General features: G+C 43.9%; 1 protein-coding gene across 1 annotated transcript in view; it reads right to left on the reverse strand.

The window, feature by feature from the left end:
• The window catches only part of Ttc29 (tetratricopeptide repeat domain 29), a 200,009-nt gene that overhangs the window by 116,848 nt on the left and 69,184 nt on the right, over positions 1-13,977 (reverse strand). Inside the window, exon 7 of the mRNA XM_028892914.2 lies at positions 6,568-6,780. Coding sequence (XP_028748747.1) covers positions 6,568-6,780 — 213 coding nt within the window. The remainder of the gene's footprint in view (positions 1-6,567; positions 6,781-13,977) is intronic.

The following is a 13,977-nucleotide window of genomic DNA, read 5'->3' on the forward strand; positions in this document are numbered from 1 at the left end:
CCTTGCTGTGTTCTGTCTCTCCACTCACCAGGTTACCGCTGGTGAGGACAGAAGATGCCAGGACAGACAGCAGATGCCTCGGACAGCACCTGTTTTTGTTGCCTAGCTATTTCGCGGGCTACAGAAAACTATGCTACAAGATCTCACACTTCAGCAGACCTGATGGTCTGTGATCCAGCCTGGTGGTAAAATTTTAACTTAGCCCAGCAGGGTCCTCATAGGTTTCCAGGTGATGGGGCAGGCGTGAGTCCTGGGAAGGAAAGATGAAGTAGGAGAGGGTGGCAGTTGTGGAAAGTGAGCCCCTGGATGCGTAGAAGTTGATTGTGTGTGGTTTGTATTTGCTGAAAGAAATTCCTGGTGTGGGCAAAGACAAAAGATTACATATCTTCCTCATATCTGGAATCTAGATTTAGCAACACACAACATACATATATACATGATATGAAAACAAAGGGGAGATATTTGGGGCAAGGATGGGGGTCTGTGAGGGGCAGGGATGGGGGTCTGTGAGGGGCAGGGACAGGGTCTGTGAGGGGCAGGGGTGGGGGTCTGTGAGGGGCAGGAATGGGGTCTGTGAGGGGCAGGGACAGGGGTCTGTGAGGGGCAGGGGTGGGGGTCTGTGAGGGGCAGGAATGGGGGTCTGTGAGGGGCAAGGAGGAAGACAGAACAGGGAGACAAACTAAAATGATGGGTGTGTATGGAAATGTCACAATAAAATTTAAATGGTACAATTATACTACAAAGCTATCAACTACCCAGTGTGATACATCACAGTTGTTTGTATCTAATTGTGGTGGGGTGGGTGTGGATTCACCAAAGAGGAGGCAAGAAAGGGAAATCTACACAAGATGCCAATTTTGGAGCAGCTACTTGAAACACTCAGGGAGCACAAATATCAGCTTAAAAACTAGTGGGCTGAGAGCATGATTCGGCAGTGGGATGCTCCTGTGGTATACTCGGGTACCTGCACCTGTCCCTGGCCATCAGCTAGGCGTAGGTGTGGCAACCTTTCCTGTTTACTGAGTTGTGACAATATGACAGCAGGGAATGACAGGGAAACACCAGTAACAACCAAAACAAGTTATAGCTGCAACTTTGGCATGATTAAAATGGAGTGATACATGGGTCGTAACTTTTAGTTTGTAGGGTAGGGATGGAGACAGAAAGTAGGCCTGTTTGGTGAGACACTCGGTGATTAGTGTCCTGGGGGAGCACAGCAAGGGAAAGGGAGCCCTGAGGTGAGAGGGTGAAGCAGGTTTCGACTCTCACTGGACTTGTGAGGGAAGAGCTCAGGAGAAGACGGCATCTACAGTCAAGTGGAATTAGCAGCATGGAGTAGAAACAGTCTGGAGACCTCACAGCTGTATGAAAACAAACCACCCTGCTAAGTAATCACTGGGTAAAAAGAAAGAAACCTCTCTAGCACTCTGCTTCTTCCTATTCCCCTGGGGTCTTCATTCATCATGGTATCTCCCTCCCCATTCTCCCACTCTACTCCTGACCCAGCTGGGAATCCACAAAGATACCTCCACTGTAGACTACTGGCAATGGTCGAGAGAGTGCCTGAGCCAAACACCCTGGCTGTCATGATAGAACTCTTATCCAGTGTCTGATGGAAGTGGATGCAGAGATCCACGGCCGAGCCCCATGTGGAGCTCCAGGAGTCCAATCGGCGAGAGAGATCAGGGATTGTATTGTGAGACCAAAATGAGCCATCTTAGAAATAAGACCAAAATGCTTTCACCCTAAAACTAAGGCCTAAGATTTCTCCTTTTAGGAATAGGCCATTAGTTACTGAAACCAGTCAGTTCAGATTCCAGAAACCAGGAAGTGTAAAAGTACAGAGTCACAAGATACTCACGAGGTAATACCTGCCAGACTATGGAATGTCCTCTCCCTGGTTTCCAGGGTAACTGACCACAGAAATGCCCCCACCTGAGGGCAGCCAATGAGAAATGGTGGCGGGCAACCACTCCCTTAGAAGTAATTTCTAGAAGTCCCTAGAAGCGAGCCAATCAGAATTGTATCTGTACTAGCACCCCTAAATGATGTAACCTTGTGACTTTTCCCTTTAAAAACTGAGCTTGCAGACAGGTGGGCACTTCCTCCAGCCTCCACTGCGTTGGATGTTTTGGACGAAGTCCCTGCCTAGGCTTGTATTGCTTTTGGATATCCAGAATTAAACCTTGCTTTTGCATTCCGGCATGCTCGTCTTTGGTGATCTCTCTGGGGGTCATGATCTGGGCACAACAGTATGAACAAGAGATATTGGAAAAAGCACAGGGACAAATAGCCAAACTAGTGGAAACACATGAACTATGAACCAGTGGCTGAGGAGCCCCAGGGAACTGGACCGGGGACCCTCTGGATAAGCAAGACAGTTGATTAGCTTGAACTGTTTGGGAGGCCCCCAGGCAGTGGAGTCAGGACCTGTCCTTGGTGCATGGGCTGGCTTTTTGGAGCCTGGGGCCTATGGTGAGACACTTTGCTCAGCCTGGGTGAAGGGAGGAGACTGGACCTGCCTCAACTGAATCTACCAGGCTGGGCTGACTCCCCAGGGGAGACCTTGCCTTGGAGGAGATGGGAATGGGGCATGGACTGGGGGGAAGGCTGGGTAGTGGGAGGAGAGAGGACAGGGGAATCCATGGCTGATATGTGAAATCAAGTTAATTATAAAATAAAAATGTTAAAAAGAAAGAAACCACAAGGTGAGCTATAAAATATGAAAACTGTGAGATGGATGAAAGTGAAAATGCAGCAAACGGAAAGCCAGATAAAGTCACACACACACACACACACACACACACACACACACACACACACACACATATGATCACACACGTGTACACACACACACGTGTACACACACACGTGTACACACACACACACACGTGTACACACACACACGTGTACACACACACATACGTGTACACTCACCCACACAAACCTAGCAAAGCCAACCTAGTGACACAAGAAAGATTGCACATCGTGATCAAGTGGGATTTAGTCTGGGAGCCTAAGGTTGGTTCAAACTATACAAACCAGTTCTATCACATTAATAAAACAACAAGAAATGCATGGTCATCCTAAATTATAAAAAAAAAAAAATCTCTCAGCAAAATCCAGTCCCTTTTCCCCCTAAAGCCCCCAGCAACCCTGGAATAGCAGGAAATTTCCTTAATGTGTGAATGGACATCTACAAAACCCTCATAGCCAACATCATGTTTAGTCGTGAGGGGCTGAAAACTTTGGCCCTAAGAGCAGAAAGAAGGCAAGACTGTCTCTGTCACCACTTCCAGGTTCTAGTCAGGGACACTAGTAAAGCAAAGCCATCGGATCAGATGGGAGAAGAAAGCTGTGCTCAGATGCATGGTCTATTTATGAGAGCAGACATGTGTGTTTGTGTGAGCAGACATGTGTGTTTGTGTGAGCAGGCATGTGTGTTTGTGTGAGCAGGCATGTGTGTTTGTGTGAGCAGGCATATGTGCTTGTGTGAGCAGACATGTGTGTTTGTGTGAGCAGGCATGTGTGTTTGTGTGAGCAGGCATGTGTGTTTGTGTGAGCAGGCATGTGTGTTTGTGTGAGCAGGCATGTGTGTTTGTGTGAGCAGGCATGTGTGCTTGTGTGAGCAGGCATATGTGCTTGTGTGAGTAAGCATGTGTGTTTGTGTGAGCAGGCATGTGTGTTTGTGTGAGTAGGCATGTATGCTTGTGTGAGCAGGCATGTGTGTTTGTGTGAGCAGGCATGTGTGTTTGTGTGAGTAGGCATGTATGCTTGTGTGAGCAGGCATATGTGCTTGTGTGAGTAAGCATGTGTGTTTGTGTGAGCAGGCATGTGTGTTTGTGTGAGCAGGCATGTGTGTTTGTGTGAGCAGGCATGTGTGCTTGTGTGAGCAGGCATGTGTGTTTGTGTGAGCAGGCATGTGTGTTTGTGTGAGCAGGCATGTGTGCTTGTGTGAGCAGGCATGTGTGCTTGTGTGAGCAGGCATGTGTGCTTGTGTGAGCAGCATGTGTGTTTGTGTGAGCAGGCATGTGTGTTTGTGTGAGCAGGCATGTGTGCTTGTGTGAGCAGGCATGTGTGCTTGTGTGAGCAGGCATGTGTGCTTGTGTGAGCAGGCATGTGTGCTTGTGTGAGCAGGCATGTGTGTTTGTGAGTAGGCATGTTGTGTGTTTGTGTGTGTGTGAGCAGGCATGTGTGTTTGTGTGAGTAGGCATGTATGCTTGTGTGAGCAGGCATATGTGCTTGTGTGAGTAGCATGTGTGAGCATGTGTGTTGTGTGAGCAGGCATGTGTGCTTGTGTGAGCAGGCATGTGTGCTGTTGTGTGTGAGCAGGCATGTGTGTTTGTGTGAGCAGGCATGTGTGCTTGTGTGAGCAGGCATGTGTGTTTGTGTGAGCAGGCATGTGTGTTTGTGTGAGCAGGCATGTGTGTTTGTGTGAGCAGGCATGTGTGCTTGTGTGAGCAGGCATGTGTGCTTGTGTGAGCAGGCATGTGTGCTTGTGTGAGCAGGCATGTGTGTTGAAAGCTTCAAAATGTGAGGTTAGACCCTCTTCATGACACACAAACAAATAGACCGTGGATCTAAAAAGGTTCAAAACATTAAAGCTCTTAGATCAACTGCAGTAAATCACTGGGACCTTGGACTAGCGTGAGCGCGTGCGCACACACACACACACACACACACACACACACACACACACACACACTACATGTTGGATGAGACCAAGATTAAAAACTTGTGCTTTGCTGAATACCACCAGAAGTTGAAAGGGGGAAAATGTTCAAATCAGATACCTCATGAAAGGCTCACATTATGAATATATAAGGAATTTTAACAACTCAGTAATAGACAAATAACACACCTGAAATGTGCAAAGGTAGTGAAAATGGTCAGTGAGATCACTTTGCAAGCTAGAGCTCCCCAGAAAGTGAGCATGGAGTTATCACATAACACAACAATCCTTCTCCTAGGTGTGCACCAAAGAGAATTCAAAATGTATGAAAGTTCTACTGTGGACAAAACAGCTCATGTGTCCATCAGATTATGAGCAGGTAAAGAAAGGGTGAGAAAACCATACAGTGAAGTGCCACTTGGTGGATGTATGAAGGAAGGAAGCCATGCTGCATGCTGCAAGTTGGATGTACCTTCAAGTGCCATGCTTCTCCAATGCTGTCAGGCTGGTGCTCAACTTGAATGTCCCACCATAGTGCCCTGGAGAAGGATTCTGTTCCAGAGGATGTTAGTGTCTCTTAAATACTCTCTAAAGCCAGTGTGGGGGGCATGTGCTCCTGACTATTCATTCCTTTTTCTATAAACTATGTTACCACACAGAAAATGCAAACTCAAAGTGTAAAGTCTTCTCCTAGTGGACACACCCATCATTGATTAAAGTGTAAAGTCTTCTCCTAGTGGACACACCCATCATTGTGATTCTGGTATCACTTACTGTGTGACCAAAATTTGCTGTTGACACTGATCCAAATGCTAAGGATTTGTGTACCCTTTATTCCCCCAAAGAAGACATGGACCATCATTTATGCAGAAGCAGTTAATTAGATGGAATTTACCTTTCAGTAATGTATTTCAACTAAAGTTATTTAAAATAATAATAGAAAAAAATGAGCTCAAAATTTACTTTTCCTCTATAATAAATTAAAATCATACTCTAAGACCAGTCCCATTTACCCCAATTAAGCCATCAGCTTCTAAACAAATGAATTCATTAAATGTGTCCATGAATCAATAAATTTTAGTTCAAGACTGTAGCTTCCTTTTTCCCCTTGATGGAAAAACTTCTCTTTTAGAAAATAACTGTGGTAATATAGTAAAAAAAAAGGTATTTTTTCTTTGCATTTTATAAATTGAAAGTTTATAAGAATATGCTCCATTTTCCTTATGTTTTATACAGACAAAGATGCTGTAAGATAGTAAGGGTATGAGCAGCTTTCCCGAAAGCATTTTCACTGCTGAGAGTGTGAATGAGAATCACGTGGGCATCCTGCCAGCCTGCAGACTCTGATGCTGCCAGTCTGGGGTGCCAGTCAGAGTGTGACTTTCACAGCATGCTCCTGCTGATGTTGATAATGCTAGTCCTGAGGCCGAGCTTTGAGGGGCAAAGGTCTAAGGCAAATCGCAGTGTCGTTTCCTTGTTACTTCTAACTAAACATTGGCCACGATTTCCCAAGCATCTGACTATAGGGAATTTATAAAGGACTTCTCAGATTGTAAAAAAAAACCCACACCACACACACACACACACACACACACACACACACACACACACACATGACCTTACCTCCTCTTTGTGGGTTCCTTGTTTTACAGCAGTACCCCCAGTGGATTGTAATTTTGGAAATAAAGCTTTCAAGAAACTAATGGATTTCTCATTGTCAGCACTAAAGCCCTAGCTCTGCCTTACAGTGAAATCTGAAAGCAGATTGATGGCATTTGTCTTTGCATTTCATAGGAAATAATTACCCTAACACTTGACAATTTTTACTCCTCTCTTGGGAGAACCAGTGTCTGTCCATTAAAGAGAACAGTGTGAGAGCACTCTCTTCCACCCACCTTCTTTGGCTATTTCAGAAGCTTTTATTAGAATTTTGATGGCCTGTTTGTATTCTTTGTTTTCCAGCATTCTGTCTGACAGCAATCTGTAGGTCCTCACGAGACTTTCACAGGCCAGCAAGTTGAGAAGTTGACCCGTCTCATCCTTCCATATCCGTCCCTGTGTCAGTTCATGGAATGCTTCATAATGCTGGGCAGCTTCCAGAAGCTCACCTGAGGAACAGAAGCCATTCATAAATATAAATAGAGCACAGGCCAGAAACTTGTTTTCAAAAATTTACATGTTTGTCGGCACTGCTCATAAAGGGTGGGAGAGAAGCAGGGATACTACATGTGTCGGCCTTGCTCATACGGGGTGGGAGAGAAGCGCGGAATGCAGTTCAAAGGATCCGAACTGGAACAGGATCTACCTCTAATGGGGCCTCAGATTCAGTACTTAATTCTGGTTCAACATCTCCAAGAGGGGTGGACTCAGCGGTGGAAATGACTGCCTTTCTGCAAGTTCAGAGACAGCACGAAGGCCCATCAGTGGTTACTAGCCTCATTACATGGGCTAGTGTCTCTAGAACAGCATGCATTCTCCATTTAACCCACAAACAGTCTGATGGTGTGGAAGTCACATGGTTCCATTTTACAGAAGGGGGTGTGGAGTCTCAGCTCACCGTTGTGTGCTCAGAGGGAACAGAACTGTGAAGACTCTCAGAGCCTGTGCTCACCACCATTTATCTTCATTGCTCTCCAGAGACGCAATTGCCTCACTCTTGGCGAGCATTTAGGTACCATGAGAGACATGCACTAGCTACACATTTCAGATGAACACAGCGGGGTGTAAACCTGCTTCTCGGAGTTTGAAGGGGCACCACCCCACCCCTCCCCTGTCGTCTGCCTCGTTCTGGACGAGGAGAACCTCGCTGAGTTGTTCTGGATTTTACATCTTATCAGTCATGTCTCTTCTCAAATCCCAAACTCTAAATTAGCCTTAAACCATTTCATTCCTTAAAACACGAGGCAGTGCGTTTCTGGGAGAGCAGTTTGCCGTTCCACACTGAAAAAAAAACTGTGTTTTATATGTTAATCGCCTGCAGAAACATTGCCGCTCTCCAACAGCAGAAGCAGCTTTGGCAGCATCAGAGTGACATCACTTGTCTTGACTAGACCAGCTCACCTAGGCATTTCAACTGCAGCAATTAAACGTGAGTAAAGGTTCCAAGCAGACAGCCTGCTCTTATTTCCATTTTCTTCCTTGTTTGGGTAGACTAATTACTGCCCCCCCTCTGCCTTAGTTTACCATTCTGTGAAACAGGCACAGAGTGAATTAGTTCACATTCAGTGTATTACAGAGTCAGTGTAAAATAAACATAGGAAGTGTTATCAGTTGGCACAGTAATAGCATTTCTGCAATAACTAACAATCAATTGCAGTTACAGTCATTATATTTATACTTTAATTCAGCTTATCCTGCAAAATATAAGAATTAGTCCCTCTAACAATATTACCATGACAGTTTAAATTAACCCAAACAGTTCATTTCCACAAGTTGTTTCATTGGATAGTGTAGGCAGGGATGATGCTGCCTTGACTGTTTATATAATCTGTCAACACTTCTTATACTGACTTTGTTACTGAGACTACTATTAGCAAACACTAATAAAACCAAGAGTGTTGGCACATGCCTGTATAACCCCAGCCCGTGGGAAGAGGGTGTGAGAGGGTCAGGGTTATAAATAGAAGACATTGCATGACAGGGTCTCAAAAACTACATCAGAAACAAGAGTGATATTTCCAAAGGAAGCTAGACAAAGCGGAGAGTCACCAGCAAATAAGTGGTAGCAAAATACAGTCAAATCATAGCCAGTATGAGTTCTTACCTTCTGTGCTGGGGTGGGAGTAAGCAAAGATACCTAATCAGAGGCAAGGAGTCCTGTGGAGCTGTTTAGAAACCTATCAAACAGCTTTGGAAGAGAGGAGAGCACACAGCCATAAATTGATATCGCTGAAGAATACTTCATGTCATAGGTTTTTATAATGAATGAAAATATCAGAAAACATCTACAAAGCACTCTCTCTGGGAGAAGGGCTATGGTGGAAGATGGCTTCATTTTTTATTTTCCTTTTTTTTATTTCACTTTATTTCTGCTTATTGGTATTTTTGAGAATTTCTGTCATCAAAATATATTTATTTAGTACTAAAAAATACACAACAGAAGTCATTTAAAAATAATGCCCTGTCCCTTTTCGCTTCGGAACAGATGTAGACAGCAGACACCCACTGCTTCAATCTGTTTTTCCTTGCAGCTGATGACTTTTGTACCTCCTGTAAAGGTCAGCGTAGTTTCTCATCGATGCCTATAACACCTTCACCAGAAACACCTTCCTTAAATACCCGTGACCCTCATTTTGGAACTTCAATGGAGCACTGGTGTGTGTGTGTGTGTGTGTGTGTGTGTGTGTGTTATGCCTTCTGTTAAATATTCTTCTGCCCACAAAGTATTGCTTTGTGACTCTGCAGAGATGTGCACGAAAGCTCTTTTTCCTTTTTCCGTGTCCATAAAGTGGGGATACATTTTGTACCATGTGAATAGGGAATAGTGGATACAGAAAACTGAGAAAATCGGGGAGTTCCAGAAAGAAAACAAAACAAAACAAAACAAAATAACAACAAAACTGTAAAGTAGATGGCACTCTAGATAACACAATTAATTTAAATTAGATGTAAATGAGGCATGATGGTTCAAATAAGAAGTGAGATATCCTTGTCCAAAGTTGAGGGTAGAAGTTGAAGGCAGGGAGAGGAGGAGGGAACGGAGGTGAACCCGAGGACAAAGGGGTGGAAAGGGCAGAGCTACGGTTTCTATTCCCTGTGAGTCACACATCCTCCTTGCTGCTGAGTCTTGAGGGCTGTTAGGTTTTCAGGATAGACCCAGATGTGTAAGGAGGAACACAGTCTGGGAGGATTTGGGGTTACTGCTCACTATGAAAAGCCATCTTGGAGCAATCAGAAACGGTCTTTTTGTATGAATCTGAGGTTTTCTGGGGTTGAGACTGCCTATTTCAAGACTGTCTGGGATTCAGTATTCAGAAGGGTGCTTTGTGACCACCATGGGGAAGGGGCCTAAGACGCACGCTTGGGTGACAAAAACAGGAACCCCCTTTCCTGGAGGGGAGGCATTGATCAAAACAAAGGTTTTCTTCCTCACACGTTATTTTTAAATGTGCCTCAGACTGGTGGATATAATTTCCAATTTTCCACAAATGGGGAAACTGATGCTCACAAATCAGAAATGGTCTTTTTGTATGAATTTGGGGTTTTCTAGAGCTCTGGGGACTGCCTGTTTCTGAGTAAATTAGTGACTGAAATTTGTAAACCACATTTAAAAATTTTATGATTAGAGGTTGAATTCCTGATCGTCAAAACCCCGAATAACCAGTTCTACCACATCAGCTACAGCATCACAAACTGTCAGGAACATAAGTTGCCTCACTTAAAATGGCAGGCCTACACCTCTCTCAAGCAATGCTTGAGTTAACGCTCATGGGTCTCTCCTAGGCCGATAATATTGTCACTCGAGCTGGTCGGCCTTGCAACCATTAACAAGAAAAAAAGTGCCCAGCCCTCGTGTGCTTCTGGTCGGTCTTCCTGAATGTCCAGTTTCATAATCAGCTCCATTAAAACCCTCTGTTTTCTCCTCAACCATGTGGTGACACCTCGGGACATTTTGAATTCTTTGGATGTCCCAATGTAGTGACTTCAGCCAACCAGTCATGGCTTCCATGCCACCTGTCACTGATGAGGCTGGTCCCCGGGGTTCTGATCAGCGCTGCTTCAAGTGGGAGGACTTGTACAGAGGAGAGCTTTCCAGTCCTTCTCAAAGGTTTCGGTCCTCCAGTTTCTTAATAGAAGTGAATAAGGCAGTAAGGACTTGATTCAAAGGACCACAAGTCCACAGGTGGCTCAACCACAATGTCCAAAGGCTGGTTGGAACTTGAAAGCACACATTATAATGCAGCATATACTTGACTTAGAATACTAAAAGATATGCCTATGCCATGATATTATCATAACTTAAATGCAGTTACTCCCTTGAAGCAGGATCAATAGTGGTATGATTTCTGTTCAATCTATCTCCAACAGCAACAAGGACATTAGTAATTATTTTATAATGTAAGTGTTCTGATGCCAGTTGAATAGGTATCTATTGCAATATAATGCACACCACTTTTATCTGAAAACTTTCACAATGTTACTAAAGTTTTGGAAAAGGCCATAAACAAAACTCATTTTGACCAAGCTAAGAGCAAATACCAGTGATGATAACAAGCCAGTATAGTAGTTACTTCACTTAGAGAAGAAAGGATTTATTTGGGATTATGGTTCTGGAGGGCAAGAGTCCATGGCGGTGCAGTGGAGGTAGCCAGTGGCAGGCATGGTAGCTGGAGCAGCATGTTCACATCTTGAACCTCAAGCACGAAGCAGAAATTTTGCAATATATTTGATTACACTCTGTAAAGACGTGTCACTGTGGTTGGTTTAATAAAAAGCTAAATGGCCAATAGCTAGGTAGGAAGTATAGGTGGGACTTCCAGACAGAGAGTGCTCTGGGAAGAAAGGTGGGTCACCAACTCGACACAGAGAAAGCAGGGCATACAGGAGGAGAAGTAAAAGCCACAAGCCATGTGACAGCACGTAGATTAATAGAAATGGGTCATTTAAGTTATAAGAGCTGGTTAGAAACAAGCCTAAGCTAAGGCCAAGCTTTCATAATTAATAAGAAGTCTCTGTGTCATTATTAGAGAGCTGGCTGGTAGGACAGAGAAAGACTCGTTACACAGAGAGAACAAACTAGAAATAGACTGCTCATCTTCACACTCTCAAAGCTCCTCCTCCAGTGACACACTTCCTCCTACAAACTTACACTGCCCCAAAGCTCCCAAACAGTGCCATTAGTCAGGGACCGAGTAGGGGATATCTCAATGAAACCACTACAGCTAGATTTTCAAATCTGGCTCATGACAATCTTTGTAACTCCTTTGAAGTGTTCATATATAATCTACCCTTCATTTCCAAATAAAATTTAGCATATCAAGACCTGGAGAGATGGTTCTAGACCCCACTATCTGTCTTTTAGAAGGGTAACAGTGAGTGAGCAATGTGAGTATCTGAAGTCCGTCATCCTCTGCGATTCTCAAGTGTGGGCACTGTTTTCCACTGAGGAACAGGAGCAGACGGAGGAAGAACAATTGAACTTGGGATCACAAAAATAAAAAGTAAGACTTAGTAGAAACCTCATATCCATTAAAAGTCTCCTGGGGGGGTGGGTAATCAGTTGGGCAGTGGGATCATTAGCAAATCTTCAGCACTGCAGCATCAGGGTAGCAGTCAGGGAGAGGTAACCAGGTACTGCTGGGCTGTGTGCCTTCAGGGCACGGCCCTGTGTCGTGGCAAATGGGCCCTGCTCCTTCACCTGAGTCAGGGAAGAAATCAGGGCCAAACTGTCACTGCGGGGATGAAAGGCAGCCCTCCATAGACTCTGCCAGTGGTCCACTTATTTCCAGACCACGAAATGGCATTGCAAACCACGTCTCAGGTGAACCTTGTGAACAACCGTGTGGGACAGGAATATCTAGGTATAGACAAAAGGTGGTCCAAGCCTTGACTTTATTTCATATTCTTTTAACAATTATATGACGTCTACATAAGCAATAAAGACTTGGGCGTGTTTTTATAGTTTTTCACCTCAAGCAAAGTGTGCTCCTAAAATAAACGCACTCATTGTATCTGAGGCCATACAAACAAGAAGTCCATGCACTCATTTAAAAACACAAACAAAAGCCAAACAATGCTGCTGTAATGGCACAGTGCTTGCCAGGATGTTAAGACAAACACAATGTGGAGAAAATACAATTTTATACATTTGGATATTACCCAAATTGTGGCTTCCCCTTCTCTGCACACCATCTCTGAAAGTTTATAGATATTTGTTGCCTCACAGCAGATGTCTAGAACAAATATTAAGTAAAGGGAAATGTATATGATCTCTCCCATTTTAGTTTTTTTTTTTAAAGTAGGAAGATTGACTAGATATTAACACAAATAGGTTTAAATGTGAAGCTGCCATAAAGGCAGGAACATAAATGTAATTCTCCCAGCCGCTATTTTGATGCACATTTTTGATTCCATGAATATTTTATGAAATGGCCCAAACTAAAGCCATATAACATTCCTGCATTACTGATGCCTGCGCCCGTAAGCTACGAACATTAGAGGCATGATTGAATGCATTAAAATGAACTCATTCAGCAGTGCATTGATTACTTGAAGGGGGGAGGGAAACAAGGAAAAGAAAGAAGAAAAAGAAAAAGAAAGAAAAAGAACTTGCTCCACTTCAGGAAAACGGCAGACACTTGGAGTCTGAAAGACAGGGGGTGAGGACAAGTGCGAATACAATAACGTTTCAGAAAGTGCTGCTCATGTTAGCCCTGACATTAATTAGGCAAGGTGTTAATTATGTCCAAAGATGGCTGCTGGTATTGTTCAAATAATTTAAAATGTCACATTCCCTAAGAGGCAGAGGCCTGGACTGCTTTAGCTCCATACATCAGCAAGTCTGAGAGCAACTAATTATTTCTTTTTCTATCAACTTGTACATTTGCCAGTAAAAACAACACGCAGAAACAATTGCATGAAAATAATTTGACAGGTCCATGAGGCCCATTCCCTCAGTGAGGCGGGCCTATATTGTAAGCATATTTACTTCTAAATTGGGCACGTTTGTTGCAGACTTTAGGGAAATATTCCACTTTAGTTTAAAACAACAACCTAAGGAACAATAAAGCTTTATGTATATTATGTTGCATTTTAATCTGGAACTACTCGCCATCTTTGGCGTAAGTTACTATCCTGTACAATGTAGACGTAGAATGTGCTAGAAGCAATACTGAGCAGTAACAAAAAGAGAAAAATGTTACCACCCTGGTGTAAAAACAAAAGACATTGCTTTCCATTTTGGCTTAACTGCAAAAGCAATTTACAACATCTTTCCATATTTACATTCAATCATAATCATTATAACGGCACCACACACGCTGACATAGCTCGGGCTCCCCATCCTGCCGATGGGAACACTGGAGTTCCACCGTTAACCTCCTGTTGGGGGAATTGGCTGTTTACTCTAATCCACTGTACACCTTCGCAAAACGGAACGCCAGAAGACAAAGGTTTGCTTTCACAACTCAATAGCATCTCTAAAAAAGAGTTCAGAAAATGTGCCCATAACTTTCAAGGAGCTACTGTGAGATGCACAGAGGAAACTTAGAGAGCTGTTTCTTTCCCACACAGATTTCAGGTGGGCTGTAGGAAAGCCATTCCCTACCCGTTAAAGGACTGATGCTCACTGAAGGAGCCAGTGAGAG

The sequence above is a fragment of the Peromyscus leucopus genome, chromosome 5 (assembly GCF_004664715.2).
Source record: "Peromyscus leucopus breed LL Stock chromosome 5, UCI_PerLeu_2.1, whole genome shotgun sequence".
Classification (NCBI taxonomy): domain Eukaryota; kingdom Metazoa; phylum Chordata; class Mammalia; order Rodentia; family Cricetidae; genus Peromyscus; species Peromyscus leucopus.